The following is a 25925-nucleotide window of genomic DNA, read 5'->3' on the forward strand; positions in this document are numbered from 1 at the left end:
ATGTTATTCACCTTTTCTTTCTTTTAGAGGACCATCAGACATTCTTTGCAGGCTCGACACTGACCCTCTTGTTGATTCAGGACTGATGTCTTTACGGACTGCAGAGCCAGCTGACTTCAATCTGCTGTGATCATAAACAACGCTTACCAAGTAGATACAGTGCCTTCAGAAAGTATTCATACCCCTCGACTTATTCCACATTTTGCTGTGCTACAGTCTGAATTCAAAATGGATTTTATTTTCTCACCCATCCTCTACACACAATACCCTATGACAAAGTGAAAACATAGTCAGAATGGTTTGCTAATTTATATAAAAATGAAATACAGAAATCTATTTACATAAGTATTCACACCCCTTTACTATGACTCCAAATTGAGCTCAGTGGCATCCAATTACCATTGATCATCCTTGATGTCACTACAACTTGATTGGAGTCCACCTGTGGCCAATTCAATTGTTTGGACATTATTTAGAAAGAAACACCTGTCTATATAAGGTCCCACAGTATCACAGAGCAGAAACTATACCATGAAGTCCAAGGAACTGTCCGTAGATCTCCAAGACAGAATTGCGATGAGGCATATATCTGAGGAAGGGTATAAAACTATTTCTAAAGTGGTGAAAGTTTCCAAGAAGACAGTGGTCTCCATCATTGGGAAATTAAATATGGAAGTACCCAGACTCTGCCAAGAGCTGACTGTCTGACCAAAATGAGCAACTGGGCAAGAAGGACCTTGGTCAGGGAGGTGACCAAGAACCCAATGACCACACTGACAGAATTGCAGAGTTCCTTGGCTGATGGGAGAATCTGCCAGAAGCAGAACAGTCTCTACAGCACTTAACCAATCTGGGCTTTACGGGAGAGTGACCAGACAGAAGTCACTCCTGAGAAAAAGCAAATGACAGCACACCTGGAGTTTGCAAAAAGGCACATGAAAGAAAGAGCATAAGGCAAATGATTGTGGTCTGATGAGACAAAAATATAACTATTTGACTTGAATGCAAAGCACAATGTCTGGAGAAAACCAGGCACATCTCATCACCTGTCTAACACCATCCATACCGTGTAGCATGGTATTTGCAGAATCATGCTATGTGGATGCTTTTCAGCGGCAGGGACTGGGAGACTTGTAAGGATAGAGCAATGAATGGAGCCAAATACAGGCAAATCCTTGATGAGGACCCGTTTCAGAGTACAAACCACCTCAGTGGGGTGAAGATTTACATTCAAACAGGACAATGACCCCAAGCATACAGCCAAACCAATGCTGGAATGGCTTCAGAACAAGGATATGAAGGTTCTTGAGTGGCACAGCCAAAGCCAAGACTTGAATCCCACTGAACATCTGTGGAAAGATTTGAAGATTGCTGTTCACCGCCACTCGCCATCAAACTTAACAGCGCTTGAGAAAATATGCAAGGAAGAATGGGAGAAGATCTCCAAATCCAGATGTGCAAAGCTGATAGACATTTCCAAGACGACTCAAAGCTAAAATCGCCGCCAAAGGTGCTTCTACAAAGTATTGACTCAGGGGTGTGAATACTTATGTAAATGAGAACTGTATTTCACGTTCAATACATTTACAAAAATGTATAAAACATGTTTTCACATTTCCCAGGGATGCAAATTGGTGAGGGCCCAAAAAGGTGACACTTTTTTTGAGCACTAAAACATGCAAAAAAATCCCTGCTAGGGGGAAATGCAGGTTAACCCTTGTGTTGTTTTAAGTGTCAAAAATGATGTTTAACAGCAGAGAAAACCCCCAAGTGATCTTTTTTTCCAACTTGAAATGAGATGACGTTTCTTAGAGTGACCCCAACATTAGAAAAAGTAAAACATTGTCTTTGTTCATATTTCCATGAAAGCTGTACACCACCAGGGTACAAAGATTGTCTTAGGGTCATTTTTGACCCGGTAGTTCTAAAACAATTTACTCACCATAAAAACACACATGATAAGAAATTGAGAATATGCTACTGATTTAACTCAGCCAGCAGGTAATGAAGAAGATCACAATGGTTGGCAGTTAGAAAGAACAAACAAACCTGAGCTCCCCCTGCATGCTTCGCAACAAGGAGGAGAGAGGTCTTCTCACCAAAGTTAGCCTTCACCACCACTCCAGTTTCTTACCTCCCAAAGAGGAACAAGTATGTGGTCCTCCTGAGCACACTGCATAAACAGCTTAGATCAGTGATCGTGAGGACAGGAAGCCAGCCATCATCCTGGACTACAACCACAACAAAGGAGGCGTGGACAACCTGGACAAGATGATTGGAACTTACAGCTGCAGGATGACTGCCTGGTGGCCCCTGGTCATCTTCCATAACACCATTGATGTGTCCTCATACAATGCCTTCGTGATACGGAACAAGTTCAACCTTACCTGGATGTCTGATAAGCGGAACAAGAGGAGGGTGTTCCTGGAGCAGCTGGGAAAGGCACTTGTAACCCCACACATTCAAAGAAGGGAGCACCTCCCCCGCACAGCAGCCTCTGTGGGGCTGAATCTTGTCCTGATCCACCTGAGGCTGCAGCAAAATTCTGCCACCCAAAATTGACTGTAAAATAAATACTATTTCCTGCACATGTGAGAAATACATAAGTAAAGTCCATGCACACACACTTGCATACTGTCCTACATGTGCTAATTAGAGTTGATTGATTTTATTTATGTTCTTCATGTTTTTGTTTTGTATCTATTATCTTATTTTATTGTTGTTGTTTATACACCTTGTGGGTGGGGGCAATGGTTTAAAAAAAATGGGAGAAGACTAGTATTTTGTAGTTGAATTCCTCATTGTACTGTATAAGAAAATCACTTTGTTGCCAAAATCATTCAAGAGTTATTGTTTCCCATCAATAAAATGCATTCAAAACTTATTTCTGCACATTTCTGCTACACAAGTGCTATCTCTTTCTAAAAGATATATGTTTAGACCTATGCAGTACCTCAAACAATAATAATCCTCTACTTTAGTAAAGAAAACAATTATGACAGGTGTGTTGTAATAGAAATGAGTGGTGTCCACTGATTAAATGTAGTCTTTCTGCATTGTGAAGAGGGAAAACCCTGATATTCACAAAGTTTGTGATGAATGATAGGTTGCTTCTTCATGCAAAATAGATTTGGGGTTTAAAATTAAATTAAGCTGCTTTATTTTCAGGGTTTAGAGAAGGCGGGTCATTTTTGACCCTTAGGACAAGGGAGTATACAGAATGTTAAGACTACACAAGGGTTAACTATTTAAACAACAAAGAATATGATCAGTCTGTAAAAAAAAAAAAAGTGGCTAATGTGAACCTAACTCACAGCTAAAAAATGTAAAGAAAGCAATCCAATGTTATTTGTTGCATAGACTTTACTGCAAATGACACACAAGTCTTGAGAAAAAAACAATACCTGAATATTGCAGTTAGCCATGACAGCCTTTATAATAGAATGCTTGTGACCCCCAAAGTCTGCTGCCGCAGTTTATATGATGGCAATATACTCCAGAATGTTATGAAGTGATCAGATGAATTGCAAAGTCCCTCTTTGCCATGCAAATTAACTGAATCACAAAAAACATGTCCAATGCATTTCAGCCCTGCCACAAAAGGACCAGCTGACATGTCAGTGATTCTCTCTTTAACACAGGTGAGTGTTGACGAGGACATGGCTGGAGATCTCTGTCATGCTGATTGAGTTCGAATAACAGACTGGAATCTTCAAAAGGAGGGTGGTGCTTGGAATCATTGTTCTTCCCCTGTCAACCATAGTTTCCTGCAAGGAAAGACATGCAGTCACCATTGTTTTGCACAAAAAGGGCTTCACAGGCAAGGATATTGCTGCCAGTAAGATTGCACCTAAATCAACCATTTATCGGATCATAACAAATTCAAGGAGAGCGGTTCAATTGTTGTGCAGAAGGCTTCAGGGCACCCAAGAAAGTCCAGTAAGCACCAGGACCGTCTTGTAAAGTTGATTGAGCTGCGGGATCGGGGCACCACCAGTACAGAGCCTGCTCAGGAATGGCAGAAGGCAGGTGTGAGTTCATCTGCATGCACAGCGGGGCGAAGACTTTTGGAGGATGGCCTGGTGTCAAGAAGGGCAGCAAAGAAGCCACTTCTCTCCGGGAAAAACATCAGGGACAGACTGATATTCTGCAAAAGTTACAGGGATTGGACTGCTGAGGACTGGGGTAAAGTCATTTTCTCTGATGAATCCCCTTTCCGATTGTTTGGGGCATCCGGAAAAAGCTTGTCCGGAGAAGACAAGGTGAGCGCTACCATCAGTCCTGTGTCATGCCAACAGTAAAGCATCCAGAGACCATTTATGTGTGGGGTTGCTTCTCAGCCAAGAGAGTGGGCTCACTCACAATTTTACCTAAGAACACAGCCATGAATAAAGAATGGTACCAACACATCCTCCGAGAGCAACTTCTCCCAACCATTCAGGAATAGTTTGGTGACGAACAATGCCTTTTCCAGCATGATGGAGCACCTTGCCATAAGGCAATAGTGATAACTAAGTGGCTCGGGGAACATGGCCAGGACATGGCCAGGAAACTCCCCAGACCTTAATCCCATTGGGAACTTGTGGTCAATCCTCAAGAGGCAGGTGGACAAACAAAAAGCCACAAATTCTGACAAACTCCAAGCATTTATTATGCAAGAATGGGCTGCCATCAGTCAGGATGTGGCCCAGAAGTTAATTGACAGCATGCCAGGGCGGATTTCAGAGGTCTTGAAAAAGAAGGGTCAACACTGTAAATATTGACTCTGTGCATCAACTTCATGTAATTGTCAATAAAAGCCTTGGACACTTATGAAATGCTTGTAATTATACTTCAGTATTCCATAATAACATCTGACAAAAATATCTAAAGACACTGAAGCAGCAAATGTTGTGGAAATTAATGTGTGTCATTCTCAAAACTTTTGGCCACGACTGTATAATCACATACTGTAGAGGGAACACATGAGTTCACAGATAGCAGTTAGTTCGTTAGCTAGTTAACATTTCACAGATCGCCAGGGTCCAGTAAGCAACTAACACATAATATATCTTGAGGAACGGCAAGGTGTTGTATAACGTTACCAGTTAATACTATAGCAAATTGGTTAGGTTACTAACGTTAGCTCATCTGATGTTGTAACGTTAGCTTGCTAACGTTAGCTGTCTGACTTTATTAGCCAGCTAATTTTCACACCATAGCCTCAATTATTTGTTCAGATAAGTTGGCTAATGTTGGTCAACATTTCTCTGGCTAGCTAACAAATAAGTATCTTGCTAGCTGGATCAAATTAACAATGCTAACAGTACTTGTTCAACCACACTTCCTCCCTCACCAAAAACTTTCCAAATGCCAGTTGTTTTTATGAAGTACGCTTCATCACCTTCTCACCCCCGTCTCCATGGTCAGGCTTCTCACCTACCTCTTCACTATCGTTTAGGGGACGCGCTGCTGTAAGTTAACTGGCAAACCTATGGATAGAAACTGCCTTTCCACTCTTCCGCTGTCTTTCCAGTACACACGGGCGCTGATGCTGTAAGTAGCACATCGGATGTCTCTTCTCTCTTCAGCCATGTGCTGCATTCTGTTGTTATGTGAACGATTGGCAGAGCCTTGGATACAGCCAGTATTGCTCCAAATGCGCATCACTCATTCGCATACAACCAGTAGTCATCCAAAGTCCCTCCCCGAAAACTTTTCTAATCGGATTTACACGACTCACGTAGGTCACCTATTTTGGATTCAAAATTGCGAATTTCCCCTGAAAGGTGACTAGTTTGCCTCCCTGAATACCATTATGGGGAATTGTGTGTAGATCGATGAGAAGAAAAATCAATTTTCATCCATTTTGAATTCAGGCTGTAACAATAAAATGTGGAATAAGTCAAGGGGTACGAATACTTTCTGAAGGCACTATATAGCTTGCTGTACAACATATAAAGACAATTGTATTCACACCATCAGTTCTCAAGTCATACATCCATACATCTATGTAAACTGTAAAACATAATCAGACTAAAATGCAACAGATGAATGTACACATGAACAGCAGAAACTTACCTTGTTTCCTTTGTAGAAGTAGAATGACTGAAATCCTCTGGACTTGGGGAAGGGGGGATGAAATCTAGGTCTCCATCTAGCTCGGACTTGTCATCAAGGTCTATGACATCTGTCTCATTCCATTTACTTTGATGATCTGCGGAAACATTTTGGGAGAGGAGTTGATGTCGTTTCAATGCGGACATAATTATTTATCAACACCCTGCCAAGATGTTCATCCTTAAAATAAAACTCCACCCTAAAACTATATTTTGGTATATGTTTTATTCGACCATTGTTAATATAGTCCCAATATGTTTTGCATGTTTTCAAGATACAGCCGATATGACACAAAACGCAGAACCATATGATGCAAAATGCATCATACCAGCTGTATTTCTGTTAGAGGTCGACCGATTATGATTTTTCAACGCAGAAACAGATTCCGGTTATTGTAGAACTAAAAAAAGTCGATACCGATTACTCCGACGATTTTTAAATGTATTTTTATTTGTAATAATGACAATTACAACAATACTGAATGAACACTTATTTTAACTTAATATAATACATCAATAAATTCAATTTAGCCTCAAATAAATAATGAAACATGTTCAATTTGGTTTAAATAATGCAAAAACAAAGTGTTGGAGAAGAAAGTAAGTGTATGATATGTAAGAAAGCTAACGTTTAAGTTCCTTGCTCAGAACATGAAAACATGAAAGCTGGTGGTTCCTTTTAACATGAGTCTTCAATATTCCCAGGTAAGAAGTTTTAGGTTGTAGTTATTATAGGAATTACAGGACTATTTCCCTCTATACCATTTGTATTTCATTAACCTTTGACTATTGGATTTCCTCTAGGCACTTTAGTATTGCCAGTGTAACAGTATAGCTTCCGTCCCTCTCCTCGCTCCTCCCTGGGCTCGAACCAGGAACACAACGACAACAGCAACCCTTGAAGCAGCGTTACCCATGCAGAGCAAGGGAAACAACCACAGACTCAGAGTGAGTGACATTTGAAATGCTATTAGCGCGCACTAACTAGCTAGCCATTTCACTTCGGTTACACCAGCCTCATCTCGGGAGTTGATAGGCTTGAAGTCATAAACAGCGCAATGCTTGATGTACAACGAAGAGCTGATGGCAAAACACCCAAAAGCGATGTTTGAATGAATGTTTACGCGCCTGCTTCTGCCTACCACCGCTCAGTCAGATACTTAGATACTTGTATGCTCAGTCAGATTATATGCAACGCAGGACACGCTAGATAATATCTAGTAATATCATCAACCACGTGTAGTTAACTAGTGATTATGATTTATTGTTTTTTATAAGTTTAATGCTAGCTAGCAACTTACTTTGGCTTACTGCATTTGCGTAACAGGCAGTTTCCTTGTGGAGTGCAACGAGAGGCAGGTCGTTATTGCGTTGGGCTAGTTGACTGTAAGATTGAATCCCCCGAGCTGACGAGGTGAAAATCTGTCGTTCTGCCCCTGAACAAGGCAATTAACCCACCGTTCCTAGGCCGACATTGAAAAAAAGAATGTGTTCTTAACTGACTTGCCTAGTTAAATAAAGATTAAATAAAAGGTGTAAAAAATTAAATAACCGTAAAAAAATATATAATAATAATAATAATAATACATTTTTTAAAAATCGGCAAAATCGGTGTCCGAAATACCAATTTTCGATTGATATGAAAACTTGAAATCGGCCTTATTCGGCCAATCCGATTAATCGATCGACCTCTAATTTCTTTATGTTGAAAGCTATACATCTTGAAAACGTGATTGCTGATATGCAAAACATTGTGGGACTAAATCAACAATACACTCATGAAACAGTTTTGGGATGTAGTTTTCCTTTAAGTAGGTGAAAATACTTGGACCTGAGACACTGATAATTGGACCTGAGCAAGGCTATATTTTAAGAGTACTACTCACCTATCTTTTGAACTGGACCGGGTGCAGTGATGTTCTCATCTTCACTGTCACTCAGCACAGACTTGGCTTGAGAAGCAGAAGGTCGTCTTCTAACCATTTTAATGGGAGAATCCTCCACCTCCCAGTGCTCCCACTCTGCTGGATCCTGGATGGGATTGTCTCTTGGAGCAGTACTGGCAGACTCCGAAGCATCTTGTGAGTCCTCCATTGTGAGAGTACATTGTTCTGTCCCATCAAGACTACACTTATTTCTGTGACGGCTGTTGGTCTTTGTATTCAGCGCTCGTAGAGGGACATATTTGTCTGATCTGTGTGTGTTAGTATCCAATTGTTCAACACTGGAAACAGGTGTCACCTTGGCACTCCTACCTGAGATCCCTGGGCTTGGTAGAGTACTTTTGCCCTTGACAGGTGTTTCAAAGTCATCAAAATCATCCCATCCATCCAGGGGAATACCAAAAGAGCTATCAAGTCCTGTGGGTTTGCTGCTATTGCTACCTGTGATCAAGCTATCAGATTTGGTCAAAGCAGGGTAAATCTTTGCAGCAGACACAGCTGGGATGGGTTTCCTCCCCGAAAAGGGACTGATGGCTTCATACTTGCTTTTGGGATTGACTGAGGAGAAGTTGATTTTGGCGAGAGGTCTTTCGGGCTTGGTTGAAAACGTCAAAGGAGGTTTAATTACTGCATTATCATGAGGAACATTGACACTCCTGTTTGTTAAACCATTTGAGCTGTTTACCTTAGTGTGAACTTCCACCTTGGTGATACCTGATGTGGACTTCTTTTTGAAACAAAATGTCCTGCAAAGAAAAGTGAAGTCATTATAGCTAACTTTTTACAAGGAAAACTTGTAGCTCCAATGTCCACAAAATTCTTACATTTTAGTAATTTAGCAGACGCTCTTATCCAGAAAATCCTTATCTGGAAAGCTACCTACTTTAGTCACTATATTGTGCATAGATCTCTGCTGGCTACCAACTTCTAGCTAGCTCTGGTCCAATTTTTCTTTTGTATTTTATGCCAAGGCAGCAGCTACTCTTCCTGGGGTCCAATCACGATTACGCAGATACATAAAATAAAACAGTACATAACACATTATTACACACTAATCTACCATAACATATCAACAATACAAAAATCAATAATACAACAAAACAACAATATTAAAGGAAAACGCCACCCCAAACATCTCATTCCTTTAATTTACAGTGTTAAATAACACTAATATGCGAGAACAATATTTTTTGTGAACAAATGTTTAATTTTGGCACTATAATAAGGTTGGTAGTGTCATGACATTGGCCTGGGGGTAGGTTTATGACAGTCATAAATAGCTCTTGCCCCCTTTTTCCTCTCTCTACCCTATTGATGTTACATTTGCAAAACCCTTGGTTAACATAGAGATTCTGGGAACATCAGAAGGTGGGGGGAAATGAACTACACTGCTCAAAAAAATAAAGGGAACACTTAAACAACACAATGTAACTCCAAGTCAATCACACTTCTGTGAAATCAAACTGTCCACTTAGGAAGCAACACTGATTGACAATAAATTTCACATGCTGTTGTGCAAATGGAATAGACAACAGGTGGAAATTATAGGCAATTAGCAAGACACCCCCAATAAAGGAGTGGTTCTGCAGGTGGGGACCACAGATCACTTCTCAGTTCCTATGCTTCCTGGCTGATGTTTTGGTCACTTTTGAATGCTGGCGGTGCTTTCACTCTAGTGGTAGCATGAGACAGAGTCTACAACCCACACAAGTGGCTCAGGTAGTGCAGATCATCCAGGATGGCACATCAATGCGAGCTGTGGAAAGAAGGTTTGCTGTGTCTGTCAGCGTAGTGTCCAGAGCATGGAGGCGCTACCAGGAGACAGGCCAGTACATCAGGAGACGTGGAGGAGGCCGTAGGAGGACAACAACCCAGCAGAAGGACGGCTACCTCCGCCTTTGTGCAAGGAGGAGCAGGAGGAGCACTTCCAGAGCCCTGCAAAATGACCTCCAGCAGGCCACAAATGTGCATGTGTCTGCTCAAACGGTCAGAAACACACTCCATGAGGGTGGTATGAGGGCCCGACGTCCACAGATGGGGGTTGTGCTTACAGCCCAACACCGTGCAGGGCGTTTGGCATTTGCCAGAGAACACCAAGATTGGCCACTGGCGCCCTGTGCTCTTCACAGATGAAAGCAGGTTCACACTGAGCACATGTGACAGACGTGACAGTCTGGAGACGCCGTGGAGAACGTTCTGCTGCCTGCAACATCCTCCAGCATGACCAGTTTGGCGGTGGGTCAGTCATGGTGTGGGGTGGCATTTCTTTGGGGGGGGGGGGGGGCCGCACAGCACTCCATGTGCTCACCAGAGGTAGCCTGACTGCCATTAGGTACCGAGATGAGATCCTCAGACCCCTTGTCTCGATCCATCCACCAACGCCACGTTGCACCACAGACTGTCCAGGAGTTGGCGGATGCTTTAGTCCAGGTCTGGGAGGAGATCCCTCAGGAGACCATCCGCCACTTCATCACGAGCATGCCCAGGCGTTGTAGGGAGGTCATACAGGCACGTGGAGGCCACACACAACACTGAGCCTCATTTTGACTTGTTTTAAGGACATTACATCAAATTTGGATTAGCCTGTAGTGTGGTTTTCCACTTTAATTTTGAGTGTGACTCCAAATCCATTGATAATTTTTGTGAGATTTTGTTGTCAGCACATTCAACTATGTAAAGAAAAAAAGTATTTAATAAGAATATTTCATTCATTCAGATCTAGGATGTGTTATTTTAGTGTTCCCTTTATTTTTTTGAGCAGTGTATATTCTGGTAATGCGACCAATTGATGAATATGATGTCAGTTCGGTTGTCATCTGAGACATTCTCTACAGTACAAACTCTACAGTGGAAAGTCTACAGATCAGAGTTATCGGATTCACATGGAATTGTTGTTCAATTTAAATGTTTGAATATGAAATAATTTGTGATGGGATGAAATGTGATTTTAGCTTCTAAAATGTGAGATCTGGGGTTTCATAAGTTAGGGCTATGCTCAATCAGTGGCCCTCCCCTGTGAAGGGACATGGGCTATACAACTTTTCAAACACGCCCTCTCCCTTCCTATATAAAGCCTTGACGACAATATAACCTCCTGTTCAGAGGACGTGAGGACGCGGTCCGATGTCAGAATGGTTCAGATAATAACTACAGAACGAAGCCAACATCAGCGTGAGCTTTGGTTGCAAATGGTATGAACGTTGAACTCTTATTCACTACAGAAGTGATACCACCTAGCCGTTGAGTTAGCAACAGCCGCTGCAAACAAGGGTTAGGAAGGAACAGACAGAGTATTTAGTCTACCACACAACGACGTTACTACAACATATTACATTTACCAGCAGAGACATTCTTCAAAGGACGAAGGACTCGGTTGGGCAACACGGCCTTCCATCTACCACCAACCTACCGAAGCGCAGCTTAGTGTAAATATTTATTGCATTTCCCTTTTCCAAATGGGCGGTAATTTAGAATGCATAAGATACTGTATTTACGATAGCACAGCTTCGCCCTTTGTTCCTCAGTCTTCCCGCTCTTTCACCAAAACCCAGCCCCTTTTCTTTTGTGTTACAAGCTGTCATATCTGTTCCGCCCTCTAGGGACGTTTTCCTTTATGACGTAATTTGTAATCAAGTTATGATTTAATTATGTGTAATTCTGTGTGATTAGTTAGGTATTTAGTAAATAAATAATTAAACCCAATTTTGTACTGCTGATTCAACGTGCTAGCCAGGGTTGGTGCAGATAACTAAGAATTTACAACTTTCAGATGAGCCTGAATTAAGATGACGATTAATATTGACTGCTATTGATGTAAAATATTACTAGGTCTTTAAGAGTTTATTCGGAAGATAACAGCTCTATAAATATTATTTTGTGGTGCCCGACTCCCTAGTTAATTACATTTATATGTTTATTTACCACCACAAACAGATGCTGGCACTAAGACCGCACTCAGTCAGCTGTATAAGGAAATAAGCAAACCATTCACCCAGAGGCGGCGCTCCTAGTGGCCGGAGACTTTAATCAGTTCTAAACTTAAATCAGTTCTACCAAATCTCTATCAACATTCTAAATCACCTGTACTCCACACAGAGACATGTACAAAGCTCTCCCTCGCCCTCCATTTGGTAAATCCGACCACAACTCCATCCTCCTGATTCCTGCTTACAAGCAAAAATTAAAGCAGGAAGCATCAGTGACTGGTGAGTGGTCAGATGAAGCAGATGCTAAACTACAGGACTGTTTTGCTATCACAGACTGGAACATGTTCCGGGATTCTTCCGATGACATTGAGGAATACACCACATCAGTCACTGGCTTTATCAATAAGTGCATTGAGGACGTCGTCCCATCAGTGACTGTACATATATAACCCAACCAGAAGCCATGGATTACAGGCAACATTCGAACTGAGCTAAAGGGTAGAGCTGCCGCTTTCAAGGTGCGGGAAGCTTACAAGAAATCCCGCTATGCCCTGCGACAAACCATCAAACAGGCAAAGCGTCAATACAGGGCTAAGATTGAATCATACCACACCGGCGCCGACGCTCGTCGGATGTGGCAGGGCTTGCAAACTATTACAGACTACAAAGGGAAGCACAGCCGCAAGCTGCCCAGCGACACAAGCCTATCAGATGAGCTAAATCACTTCTATGCTCGCTTCAAGGCAAGCAACACTGAGGCATGCATGAGAGCATCAGCTGTTCCGGACGACTGTGTGATCACGCTCTCCGTAGCCGACGTGAGTAAGACCTTTAAACAGGTCAACATACACAAGGCCAGACGGATTACCAGGACGTGTGCTCCGGGCATGTGCTGACCAACTGGCAGGTGTCTTCACTGACATTTTCAACATGTCCCTGATTGAGTCTGTAATACCAACATGTTTCAAGCAGACCACCATAGTCCCTGTGCCAAAGAACACAAAGGCAACCTGCCTAAATGACTACAGACCAGTAGCACTCACGTCCGTAGCCATGAAGTACTTTGAAAGGCTGGTCATGGCTCACATCAACACCATTATCCCAGAAACCCTAGACCGACTCCAATTTGCATACCGCTCAAACAGATCCACAGATGACGTAATCTCTATTGCACTCCACACTGCTCTTTCCCACCTAGACAAAAGGAACACCTGTGTGAGAATGCTATTCATTTACTACAGCTCAGCGTTCAACACCATAGTGCCCTCAATGCTCATCACTAAGCGAAGGACCCTGGGACTAAATACCTCCCTCTGCAACTAGATCCTGGACTTCCTGACAAGCCACCCCCAGGTGGTGAGGGTAGGTAACAACACATCCGTCACGCTGATCCTCAACACAGGGGCCCCCCAGGGGTGCGGTCTCAGTCCCCTCCTGTACTCCCTGTTCACTCATGACTGCATGGCCAAGCACGACTCCAACACCATCATTAAGTTTGCAAATGACACAACAGTGGTAGGCCTGATCACCGACAACGATGAGACAGCCTATAGGGAGGAGGTCAGAGACCTGGCCAGGTGGTGCCAGGACAACAACCTCTCCCTCAACGTGATCAAGACAAAGGAGATGATGGTGGACTACAGGAAAAGGAGGACCGAGCACGCACTCATTATCAGTGACGGGGCTGTAGTAGAGCAGGTTGAGGGCTTCAAGTTCCTTGGCTTCCAAATCATTAACAAATGATCATTGTCCAAACACACCCGACAATTGTGAAGGGGCCATGACAAAGCCTATTCCCTATCAGGATAATGAAAATATTTTTGGCATGGGTCCTCAGATCCTCAAAAAGTTCTACAGCTGCACCATCGAGAGCATTCTGACTGATTGCATCACTGCCTGGTATGGCAACTGCTCGGCCTCCGATCGCAAGGCACTACAGAGGGTAGTGCATAGGGCCCAGTACATCACTGGGACCAAGCTTCCTGCCACCCAGGACCTCTATACCTGGGGGTGTCAGATGAAGGCCCTAAAAATTGTCAAAGATTCCAGCCACCCTAGTCCTAGACTGTTCTCTCTGCTACTGCACGGCAAGCATCACTGGAGCGCCAAGTCGAGGTCCAAAATGCTTCTTAACAGCTTCTACCCCCAAGCCATAAGACTCCTGAACAGCTAATTAAATGGCTACCCAGACTATTTGCATTGCCTGACGATTAGCTAAGCAACCGCGTGACGCAGCATGACAACGTGAATGCGATTGGTTGACAGTCTGCTGGGTGGAGAGTTGTTCCTTCATTCATTGGATTCTCCTTTCTATAATATCTCTGGCAACGGCACCATGCAATGCACCCTGGACTAAAGAGGCAGACAAATAGGAAAAATGTGCTAGACCCTCTGTTAACTTACATTTATTGAGGTAGAAATATAGCAAAAATATGATCAATGGCTCATTCGAGAGAATTAATGAGTTGAATGAGTTGAATGAGAATGAGTTATGACATCGGCCAGTACTGAAATCTGACATGTATGATAGATGTTTTCGCAATCTAAAAGTCGTATTCCTATTAACTTCCAGTGTCGTGAGAGCGACTATCACAGCGCTATGTCACACTGGCTGGATTTCTGCCTGCTTTAACGGCAATAACTCAGATACACATGAACATGAAATGACCAAGGGAATCGATAGAAAATAATTTAGATGCACACAAACAATATAACATTAATACATGTAGTACTGTGCGTTTCCCTTAGTCTGTTCTGTATTTAAGGGGTGTGAAGTGACTTCTGGTGGTATGTCTTTTGGGGTATGTATGGGTGTCTGAGCTGTGCGCTAGTCCCTTAAAACAGACAGCTCTGTGATTTCAACACGTCAATCAATACCTTGCACAAAGTGATGCAGTCAAGCTTCCCTCTACATGCATTTTATTAAATGTTGGCTCTCCTTGTACATTTATGGGCCAGCCGTGCTGCTCTGTTATTGGCCAAATGTAATTTGTCCCTCTTTGTGGCACTTGACACATGACTGGACAGTAGTTCAGGTGAGACAGAACTAGGGCCTGTAGTACTTGTTTTGTTGATAGCGATTTCAAGAAAGCAGCGCTTACTATTGATAGACCTCTCCCTGTCTTAGCTACCGTTGCATCAATAGGGTTTGACCACGACAGCTTACCATCCAGGGTTACACCAAGCAGTTTAGTCTCCTCAACTTGCTCCATTTCCACATTATTCATTACAAGATTTAGTTGAGGTTTAGGTAAATGACTTGTTCCAAATAAAATGCTCTTAGTTAGAAATATTTAGGCAGTCTAACGTTAGAACCGACGCATGCGCATGGACCAGAGTTCATTTGACCGTACAAAATAGTTATCGTATCTTGGATATTTTTCCGTGTTCACGTACTGGTCGGAATAGGAAACTCGTTAATGTCCACATATACAACTAGTTAGCGCAAGATGGCGTAGCAGTCAGAAGTATTTGTCCTTTGTCTTGTCATGTCAAATGTATATAAATTTGTATATAATTTTCTTCACATATGTTTTTATATTTTTCTAAACCCTTACTTCAAAATACTCTCCTGCAACCCGCCTCAACCAATGTGGTGTGGACCTGCTTTTTCTCTAAAGTATTTTTCTCTATTACTAGAATCTCTCCAACATAAACTAGCCAGCTAACTAGCCAGCTAACGGTCATCAGCAAACCCCTAGCTCGGAAAGCTCTCGCCAGTTTGTACAACGCGATTCAACCAGAGCATACCGGACCTATTTTTCTCTCCATATCCCTGGATTCCTATCGCAAGCTCTGAACCCTCTCACCTTCCAACCTTCGCAGCTAACGTCCCCTGAATAATAGCTGTCTAGAGCACAACGGACTGTTGGCTTACGAGGCCCATCGAATCCATTCCGAAGCCACTAGCTCGGTATTTAAATCGGTATTTTTGGGTGCCGATTTTATTTTTATTTTTATACCTTTATTTAATCTTTATTTAACTAGGCAAGTCAGTTAAGAACACATTCTTATTTTTAATGATGGCATAGGAACGAGGCAGAACAACAGATTTTTACCTTGTCAGCTCGGGGGATCAAATCCTGCAACCTTACAGTTAACTAGTCCAACGCTCTAACCACCTGCCTCACGAGGAGACTGCCTGTTACGCGAATGCAGTAAGCCAAGGTAAGTTGCTAGCTAGAATTAAACTTATCTTATAAAAACCAATCAACCAACGACTGTCGTTGCTCCAATGTGTACTTAATCATATACATCAATGCCTTTCTTAAAATCAATACACAAGTATATATTTTTAAACCTGCATATTTAGCTAAAAGAAATCCAGGTTAGCAGGCAATATTACCCGTGTAAATCTCAATAGGATAAGGTAACGTTTGTCAAAGTATTTTCATAAATCCACTCTACAAAAAAATGTATCTTCGCTTATATTTAGCCAATATTGATCAGTTACCTTGTCCTATGGATATCTACACAGTTATAAAATTGGTAAGGTGGTGTAAGCCTACACGAAACACAGACCTTATTTTAAGTGAATCTAAAAATATCCTATGGAATAAATGAATGAAGGAACCGCCTCTCAGATTTTGCTTGGTGTCATGGGAATTATGACTCGCACTTTGGTAGTCAATTCTTACCACGCCCATTATTAAAATAGGATTTCCTACATATAGAAATTACAGTTTTTGTTTTCAACATTCATCACAGGTAACTTAAGCTCTATTTTTATTCAAACAGTTGAGAGTATTTGTCTCCTAAGCAGACTCTTCAGTATCATTGTCACTTCAGAGCTGTGTGTGTGTTTTACAGATGGCAAAGAAAAGTAGAGCACCAGTAGTCCCTATTACATGGAATTGGCACCAGGGAAAGCAAGGTGTCTTATTTGTAATAAAGATGTAAGCATGGGGTCAGAAACGGTATCGGCGTTGAAAAATCATAATCGGTCGACCTCTAGCTAGCAGTCAGCTATCCTTTGCTAGCGGTCATCAGCTACCTTTATCCCGGACAACTCTCGCCAGCCTGTACAGCGCGACTCAAACCAGAGCTAGTCGGACTTATTCTTCTCCATATCTCTGGATTCCTACCGCAAGCTCTGAACCTATTTTTTTTAATTATTTTTTAAAATTCCCCACCTGGAAATATAGAAGCTAACGACCCCTGAACGCACAGCCGCTAATCTGCAGCCTGCTAGCTATCTAAAGCACATTGGCTTAAGAGGCCCTTCGGACATATTTCTTCAGCCACTATACATATTTTGCCAATTGGCCTGGTTTACCACACGGAGCCCTACTGATCCGTCCGCTGATGTAACTGCAGAGGCCACAACAGACTTTCCTCCGTCGCATCATCCCTCTAGAGCCTTTCTGTTAGCCTGCTAGCCCCGTGCCGCTAGCTGCCTGAAGCCACGCACTGGACTTGTATGATCACCCCTTCATGCCTTTCACTAACGTCACCATGCCGTGTCGATTGCTGTTCTGGTTTGTAACTATTGTTTTATTTCACTGTAGAGCCTCTAGCACTGCTCAACACGCCGCAGCTAACAATTTAGTTCCACCTCCCACACACGCAGTGACATCACCTGGTTTAAATGCTATTTCTAGAGATAATATCTCTTTCATTATCACTATATGCACAGGTTTACCCCCACTGTATTCACATCCTACTATACCTTTGTCTGTACATGCCTTGAATATATTCTACAGTGCCCAGAAATCTGCTCCTTTTACTCTCTGTTCTGAACATACTAGGCGTCCAGATCTGTTATCCTTTAGCCGTACCCTTATCCTACTCCTCCTGTTCCTCTGGTGATGTAGAGGTTAATCCAGGCCCTGCAGTGTCAACCTCCACTCCCATCCCCCAGGCTCTCTCATTTGTTGACTTTTGCAACCGTAAAAGCCTTGGTTTCATGCATGTTAACATTAGAAACTCCCTAAGTTTGTTTTATTCACTGCCCTAGCACACTCCACCAATCCAGATGTCCTAGCCGTGTCGGAATCATGGCTTAGGAAGACCACCAAAAACCTTAATTTCCATTCCTCACTATAAAATTTTCCGACAAGATAGAACTGCCAAAAGGGGGCGGTGTTGCAATTTGCTGCAAAGATAACCTGCGTTCTGTCTTACTATCCAGGTCTGTCTGTACCCAAACAATTTGAGTTTCTACTTCTAAAAATTAACCTTTCCAGGAACAAGTTTCTCACCGTTGCCGCTTGCTACAGACCACCCTCTGCCCCCAGCTGTGCCCTCGACACCATATGTGATTTGATTGCCCCCCATCTATCTCCTGAGCTCGTGATGCTAGGTGACCTAAACTGGAACATGCTTAACACCCCGGCCATCCTACAATCGAAGCTTGATGCCCTCAATCTCACACAAATTATCAATGAACCTACCAGATATAACCCCAAATCCGTGAACACGGGCACCCTCATAGATATCATCCTAACTAACTAACCCTCCAAATATACCTCTGCTGTTTTCAACCAAGATCTCAGCAATCACTGCCTCATTGCCTGCATCCGTATTGGGGCGGCGAGCAAACAACCACCCCTCATCACTGTCAAAGGCTCCCTAAAACACTTCTGCGAGCAGGCCTTTCTAATCGACCTGGCCGGGGTATCCTGGAATGACATTGACCGTATACCGACAGTAGAGGATGCCTGGTTATTCTTTAAAAGTGCCTTCCTCACCATCTTAAATAGGAATGCCCCATTCAAAAAATGTAGAACCAGGAATAGATATAGCCCTTGGTTCACTCCAGACCGGTCTGCCCTTGACCAGCACAAAAACATCCTGTGGCATTCTGCATTAGCATCGAATAGCCCCCGTGATATGCAACTTCTCAGGGAAGTTAGGAACCAATATACACAGGCAGTTAGGAAAGCAAAGGCTAGCTTTTTTAAACAGAAATTTGCATCCTGCAGTACAAACTCAAAAAAGTTCTGGGACACTAAAGTCCATGGAGAATAAGAGCACCTCCTCCCAGCTACCCACTGCTCTGAGGCTAGGAAACACTGTTGCAACCGACAAATCCACTATAATTGAGAATTTCAATAAGCATTTTTCTACGGTTGGCCATGCTTTCCACCTAGCTCCCCCTACCCCGGTCAACTGCCCGGCACCCTCCACCATTTCTCCTACACCCATATCCAGATAGCTGATGTTCTGAAAGTGCTGCAAAATCTGGACCCCTACAAATCAGCCGGGCTAGACAATCTGGACCCTATCTAAAATGATCTGTCAAAATTGTTGCAACCCCTATTACTAGCCTGTTCAACCTCTCTTTCGTATCATCTGAGATTCCCAAAGATAGGAAAGCTGCCGCGGTCATCCCCCTCTTCAAAGGGGGAGACACTCTTGACCCAAACTGCTACAGACCTATATCTATCCTACCCTGCATCTCTAAGGTCTTCGAAAGCCAAGTTAACAAACAGATTACGGACCATTTTGAATCACATCGTACCCTCTCCGCTATGCAATCTGGTTTCCGAGCTGGTCATGGATGCACCTCAGCCACGCTCAAGGTCCTTAACGATATCATAACCGCCACATTACTGTGCAGCTGTATTCATCGACCTGGCCAAGGCTTTCGACTCTGTCAATCACCACATTCTTATTGGCAGACTCAACAGCCTTGGTTTCTCAAATGATTGCCTCGCCTGGTTCACCAACTACTTCTCTGAGAGTTCAGTGTGTCAAATCGAAGGCCTGTTGTCCGGACCTCTGGGAGTCTCTATGGGGGTGCCACAGGGTTCAATTCTCAGGCCGACTCTCTTCTCTGTATACAAAAATTATGTCGCTCTTGCTGCTGGTGATTCTCTGATCCACCTCTACGCAGACGACACCATTCTGTATTCTTCTGGCCCTTCTTTGGACACTGTGTTAACTAACCTCCAGACGAGCTTCAATTCCATACAACTCTCCTTCCGTGGCCTCCAAATGCTCTTAAACGCAAATAAAACTAAATGCATGCTATTCAACCGATCATTGCCCGCACCTGCCCGCCCATCCAGCATCACTACTCTGGACGGCTCTGACTTAGAATACGTGGATAACTACAAATACCTAGGTGTCTGGCTAGACTGTAAACTCTCCTTCCAGACTCACATTAAGCATCTCCAATCAAAAATTCAATCTAGAATCGGCTTCCTATTTCGCAACAAAGCCTTCTTCACTCATGCTGCCAAACATACCCTCGTAAAACTGACCATCCTACCAATCCTTGACTTGGGTGATGTCATCTATAAAATAGCCTCCAACACTCTACTCAGCAAACTGGATGTAGTCTATCACAGTGCCATCCGTTTTGCCACCAAAGCCCCATACACTACTCACCACTGCGACCTGTACTCTCTCGTTGGCTGGCACTCGCTTCATATTCGTCGCCAAACTCACTGGCTACAGGTTATCTACAAGTCTCTGCTAGGTAAAGCCCCACCCTATCTCAGCTGGTCACCATAGCAGCACCACTCGTAACACGCGCTCCTGCAGGTATATCTCACTGGTCACCCCCAAAGCCAATTCCTCTTTTGGTCACCTTTCCTTCCAGTTCTCTGCTGCCACTGACTGGAATGAACTGCAAAAATCACTGAAGCTGGAGATTCCCATCTCCCTCACTAGCTTTAAGAACCAGCTGTCAGAGCAGCTCACAGATCACTGCACCTGTTCATAGCCCATCTATCTACCTCATCCCCATACTGTATTTATTTATTTTGCTCCTTTTGCACCACAGTATCTCTACTTGCACATCCACCATTCCAGTGTTTAATTGCCATATTGTAATTACTTCACCACCATGGCCTATGTATTGCCTTAACCCCCTTATTTGACCTAATTTGCACTAACTGTATATAGACTTTGTTTTCTTTTTTTCTACTATATTATTGACTGTATGTTTTGTTTATTCCATGTGTAACTCTGTGTTGTTGTATGTGTCGAACTGCTATGCTTTATCTTGGCCAGGTCGCAGTTGCAAATGAGAACTTGTTCTCAACTAGCTTACCTGGTTAAATAAAGGTGAAATAAAACTAAAATAAAAAACGACAGCTTGCGCATAAATAGGATAGTACATCAGCATTATAACATACATACATCATTTTTTTGTGAGTAACGAATGAAGCCGGTCACAGAACCAAATCGGTCCAACAGAGCGTTGAAGAAGGCCGCCCGGATCTCCCAGGACCAGAGCTAACAGGTAGCTAGCTAGCTAACGTCATACAACTCCAGCTGGACAAACAAGATACTTACCCTGGTTTGGGTTTAGACAACGACAGTTTTCTCTGAGCAGCATTGCTATGTCTCTCGAGTTGTTCCTTCAAATTATTTTGAGGAAGACTGGACATTATCAGCTAGGCTAGCGTCTCAACATTAGCATTCATAATAACTGGCTAGTCTTGTTATTTCGCGAAACACCACTTGTGCAATCTGTGGATGTATTATTGTCGTGGTATATAAAATAAAACGTTGTCTACCTAGCTATAGCTATATGACAAAAATAAATAAATTCAGCAACCAAAGGCAAAGAGTGTCTGTTAACGTGTTTTAGCGCCGTTTTGACTAAATGCTTTCCATTGGTTCAGAAACTGATTTCCCGTCACGGGTCTGGTTATCATGGGAAATGTAGTCAAAGATAGAAAAGCTATCTGGCTACATGCAGAAATGAATGTACAGTATTTAAGCAATAAGGCCCGAGTGTGTGTGTGGTATGTGGCCAATACAGACAGAAGAGGACTGGCCACCCCTCAGACCCTGGTTCCTCTCTAGGTTTCTTCCTATGTTCTGGCCTTTCTAGGGAGTTTTTACTAGCCACCATGCTTCTAATCTGCATTGCTTGTAGTTTGTGGTTTTAGGCTGGGTCTCTGTATAGCACTTTGTGACATTGGCTGATGTAAAAAGGGCTTTATAAATACATTTGATTTATTGTTCTTACGCATGACGCAATGCGGAGTCCCTGGTTACAGCCCCTTGGCCATAGTATTTTAACCATATACCACAAACCCCCAAAGTGCCTTACTGCTATTATAACCTAATTAACAATGTAATTAGAACAGTAAACAAGTAGTTTTGCATCGTACCCATATATTTAAGCTGTGCTTGACTTGGGCAGGTCACTGAAGCTGAGTACCGGCACCTTGCATTTTCTAACTCCTGTTCCTCTTATAGAATGTTAGCTCATGTATTGTGGGGCTCCTGCACCTAAATGTAAACAGTACCATTACCCAAAATCAGTATCAGCACTTATTTCAGTTCAAGCACTGGCAATAAGGCCTGGGGGGGTGTGGTATATTGCCAATATACCACAGCTAAGGGCTGTTCATATGCACAACGCAATGTGGAGTGCCTGGACACAGCCCTTAGCTGTGGTATATTGGCCATCTACCACAAACACCAGAGGTGCCTTATTGCTATTAATAACTGGTTACCAATGTACAAATAAATGTTTTTGCATACCCATGGTATATGGTCTGATATACCACGGCGTTTAGGAAATCAGCATCCAGAAGCCAAACTATCCAGTTAATTTTTTTTTAAACTCTGGACTATATAAACGGCATCATCACACAGTCTTATCTGAATTCGAAATGTGTCACTCATCAAATTGTGACAGAGAAATCAATAAACTTTATTCACAAACATGAAATCAGTTTAAAAAAAACAATTTCACATTATTAAAATCATAACAATCTTCATGTCAGCACAATAATCTAATCCTGATTAAAAACAGTAGATGTGCAGTGGGGAGTGTTTCTCCCAGTATATAATCATACTCCCTGAGGTGGTTAGCAAACATAAAAATCAAACCATATCATTGATTTAAAAGTTTAACTGATAATGAAATCTTTGGCTCCATGTCCCTTTTTTCTACTCTTGCCCCCATGGCGTGCAGAATTCAACATTCACAGCACAGGAAGGGGATAAGATGAGCAGCCAGCCAGTCCACACATGTTTTTCCCACGCTCAATGAAGAAATAGCTGTGAAAACAGCACAACATACTGTATCATAACACTGTTCTGTTACATAACATTGGGCCCATACTGTTCACAATGTTATTCTACTTTTGTCATTGAAGTCTTACCCTTTCATTCCCCAGCTGCTTCCCCAGGAGTTCTTCACTATCCAGTAGGGTGTGCCCTTCTCCTCACCATACCCCACAGCCAGCACTGCATGATTCACTGTGTCTGTGGTGTTGTGACACTCCATGCTACAATAAGAGAAGTGAAGATGCAGAATGCAAGGCTATGATTCCTATTTTATAGAAAGAAGAAGTCATGCACAATCTACATATTTATTTGTATTGCTTTCTGATGCTGGTTGTATGGTAGGTAGGCTACAGCTGGGAGTCCTGTTTTTAACTGTGCTTATTGGAAAATATGCAAAAGAAAGCACAGATATGATCCTTATTCTAGGTTTAACAAAATAGCAGAGTCATTCTCACCTGGTGTACACACCACCATCATAATGCATGAAATCAGAGGTCACCTCATAGGCAAGGCTGACAGGGTTGAATCTGGCCACTGCATCCAGCATACCCATTTCATCATACTGCAATGTAATAAATACACAATTAGCTGACTGCCTGGGTAGTCAATGCACCAGATAATCCAGAGTAATTTGCATTTACTTACCTTTGTTATGTTGACTACATCCTTAACAAAAGCAGCAGCCAACTCAGTCTTGAACTTGCAAGTGTCATCCTTCAAAATGATTCCAACATTAATGATGTTAATATATCGTCACCGTTTTAAGTGCTAGTACTGTAGTTATAAAGATGGAATAGCTGTTTACATACATGTGCAGTGTATGGATAGTCCTCCTCTTTCATGATTCCCTTGTTATACTTGATGTACTCAAATGCTTGACTGGGGAGCCCGCTAAAAGATAATTTTTTTCAGAGCCTCAGTAAGAATCTAAGTTTCCAGTAAGACCAAGAATAGGGGGGAATATATATTACAAAGAAACGTGTTTTCGAGTGGTGACACTCACCCATTACAGCCGTGGTTGTTGAAGGCCTGAGCACAGTCCACTAGTTGCTGCTCTGACTGAACAATATAAAGGCAGCAGCAGTTGGATAAAATATACTTTTCATCATTCAAGATCAGAAATAGGACAAGAATTTCAATTAATTCCTAAATGTATTGCGACTACTAGCCTTTAACACAATTGTAAAAATGGTATTGAATTGCCTCAGCAAAAGGAGGCCAACTTTCCTTCCCACTTGTTTTTTTAGAATAGAGAAGTAGATAAGTATCTCACCAGTTGTAGGAGTTTCCCTGTTGCGATTGCTGTGACTGACTCCAAACAGCCTGTAGTGGAAAAGGTCCAGCAGCTACCACAGGGCCCCTGAACACCACAAATCAAAATCTACCTTCAGCACATACAGTGGTCTTCCACATAAGCATCTTTACCTTGCCAGATAATGCATGATTTATTTCATTAGAAAGTGCATCCTATACTGTATGTGTTAGGATACCTGGTTCTTCACCGCTGTGACATAGTGCCCCTTCTTTCTCCAGTCGACCGACTCTGGATATGGTCCATTGCTGCTCACATGACTCCCTTTAGTGGCAGAACAGTTCTAAGAATGACAGAAAGAAATATTTAAATGTGTTTTTCAAGTAAAAAAATCAAGAGAAGTATACATAACAGGAATATAAATACCTGGGGCTCAGTCAAGAGGAAAGATTTTCTGAATTCAGCAAACGTCAGGTCAGAGAACTGATTCAGTCCCACTAGGTAAAAAGGTCACATGTCAGAAGACAGAATTAATATGCCACACAGGAGGTTGGTGGCACCTTAATTGGGGAGAATGGGCTCGTGGTAACGGCTTCCATGTGTTTTATACCATTCCGTTCTAGCTATTATTATGCAGCCTCCACTGATCATACTCAAAGGATGTGGACACTTCTAACATCTGAAAAAAACCAAGCATCATGCAGTTATTCATACTTGTGAACTTGTGATTTCCTTCATTGTGATAGTCAATCCTCCTCTTGTTCTCAATGAAGATCTGAAGTCTGTGGTAGTACTCCTCCATGTCATACACCTTGTTGTACTACATGGATGACACAGTAACATCTCAATTCAGGTCACTGTGATTTTAATTTTTTTTTATGTAGATACAGTGCATTTCAAAATGCATTAGATATTTTGTATTTAACCTTTATTTAACTAGGCAAGTCAGTTAAGAACAAATTCTTATTTACAATGATAAGACACTCTTCTTTCTATATGTCTAGTTGCCTAGCTTATCAGTAATTCCATACACACTATTGCAGTTTAAAATAAAATGTATTCTATCTATAGGACTTAGTATGATGAAAATATTCTCCAATATTTATGATTTTCAAATAATACTTTTTGCAGACAGATATGAAGAAGAAAAAACAGAAAACAACTTCCTTGTATTGTAGGAAAGAACCTGGTTTCGTGCCAAATCGAACTTACCTGTGACATCCATAACTTAAAGTGATATTCGCCTGTAAAGAAAACAGACAAGGGACATTTGATTTGAGATTGTAAAGATCAATAGGCTAAAAGCCATTATTCTATCAGTCGTTCTGATCACAAATGTGATGTTGATAAATCAATTGGCATTATTCATTCGAAAGCGCAAATTAGGTATAATTTCGATTCAACATAGCCTAAAACAGATTCAATTGCAACTTACCCTCCTCGGAAAACGGATATAAAGAAGTAACAGAGTATACGGCAAATATCAACAAAACCAAGATCTTCATACTTCAAAGTTTGGTAAAGCTGTTGTCTTCCTGCAACAAACAGTGAGAGCAGTGAATGAACTAACCGAAAGTCACGAGGTTTGATCACTTCCCGAATTCCCCGTGACAGTGCAAAAGGTGACGAAATATACGCTGAACTTTTATTATACATAAATAAAAATTCAAGTAAAGTTGTTGCAGTGTGTTTGTGTGTGATAGAGGTGGCAGAGAGAAAAATATCA

General features: G+C 42.2%; 2 protein-coding genes across 3 annotated transcripts in view; both read right to left on the reverse strand.

Moving 5' to 3' along the window:
• The window catches only part of LOC139372299 (BLM RecQ like helicase), a 32258-nt gene extending 10734 nt beyond the window's left edge, over positions 1–21524 (reverse strand). Inside the window, exons 1-5 of one of the 2 annotated variants that reach the window (XM_071112040.1) lie at positions 21214–21524; positions 8727–8787; positions 7985–8636; positions 6061–6196; positions 12–121 (exon numbers count right to left, since the gene is read on the reverse strand). In XM_071112040.1, coding sequence (XP_070968141.1) covers positions 12–121; positions 6061–6196; positions 7985–8636; positions 8727–8787; positions 21214–21308 — 1054 coding nt within the window. In that variant the 5' untranslated portion in view covers positions 21309–21524. Of the gene's footprint in view, positions 1–11; positions 122–6060; positions 6197–7984; positions 8788–21213 lie in introns of both variants that reach the window. The other variant, XM_071112039.1, reaches the window with a different exon arrangement.
• A 1040-nt stretch (positions 21525–22564) lies between these two features.
• LOC139372326 (cathepsin H) lies at positions 22565–25776 on the reverse strand. Its single transcript, XM_071112051.1, has 12 exons — positions 25635–25776; positions 25412–25443; positions 24914–25019; positions 24626–24696; positions 24438–24542; positions 24221–24307; positions 23951–24006; positions 23757–23838; positions 23593–23661; positions 23403–23509; positions 23043–23168; positions 22565–22938 (listed from the first exon to the last, which is right to left on the reverse strand). The coding sequence occupies exons 1-12, from the start codon at positions 25702–25704 to the stop codon at positions 22863–22865; spliced, it is 987 nt and encodes a 328-aa protein (XP_070968152.1). The 5' UTR covers positions 25705–25776; the 3' UTR covers positions 22565–22862.
• Positions 25777–25925: the final 149 nt, after the last annotated feature.

The sequence above is a fragment of the Oncorhynchus clarkii genome, chromosome 2, assembly GCF_045791955.1.
Source record: "Oncorhynchus clarkii lewisi isolate Uvic-CL-2024 chromosome 2, UVic_Ocla_1.0, whole genome shotgun sequence".
Lineage (NCBI taxonomy): Eukaryota > Metazoa > Chordata > Actinopteri > Salmoniformes > Salmonidae > Oncorhynchus > Oncorhynchus clarkii.

Coding starts and splice junctions, on each gene's coding strand:
- LOC139372326 (XM_071112051.1), bottom strand. CDS start 25,704: ATGAAGATCTTGGTTTTGTTGATATTTGCCGTATACTCTGTTACTTCT. Junction 25,444..25,634: donor ATATCCGTTTTCCGAGGAGG/GTAAGTTGCAAT, acceptor TTTTCTTTACAG/GCGAATATCACTTTAAGTTA. Junction 23,662..23,756: donor ACTATCCATACACTGCACAT/GTATGTAAACAG, acceptor ATCATTTTGAAG/GATGACACTTGCAAGTTCAA.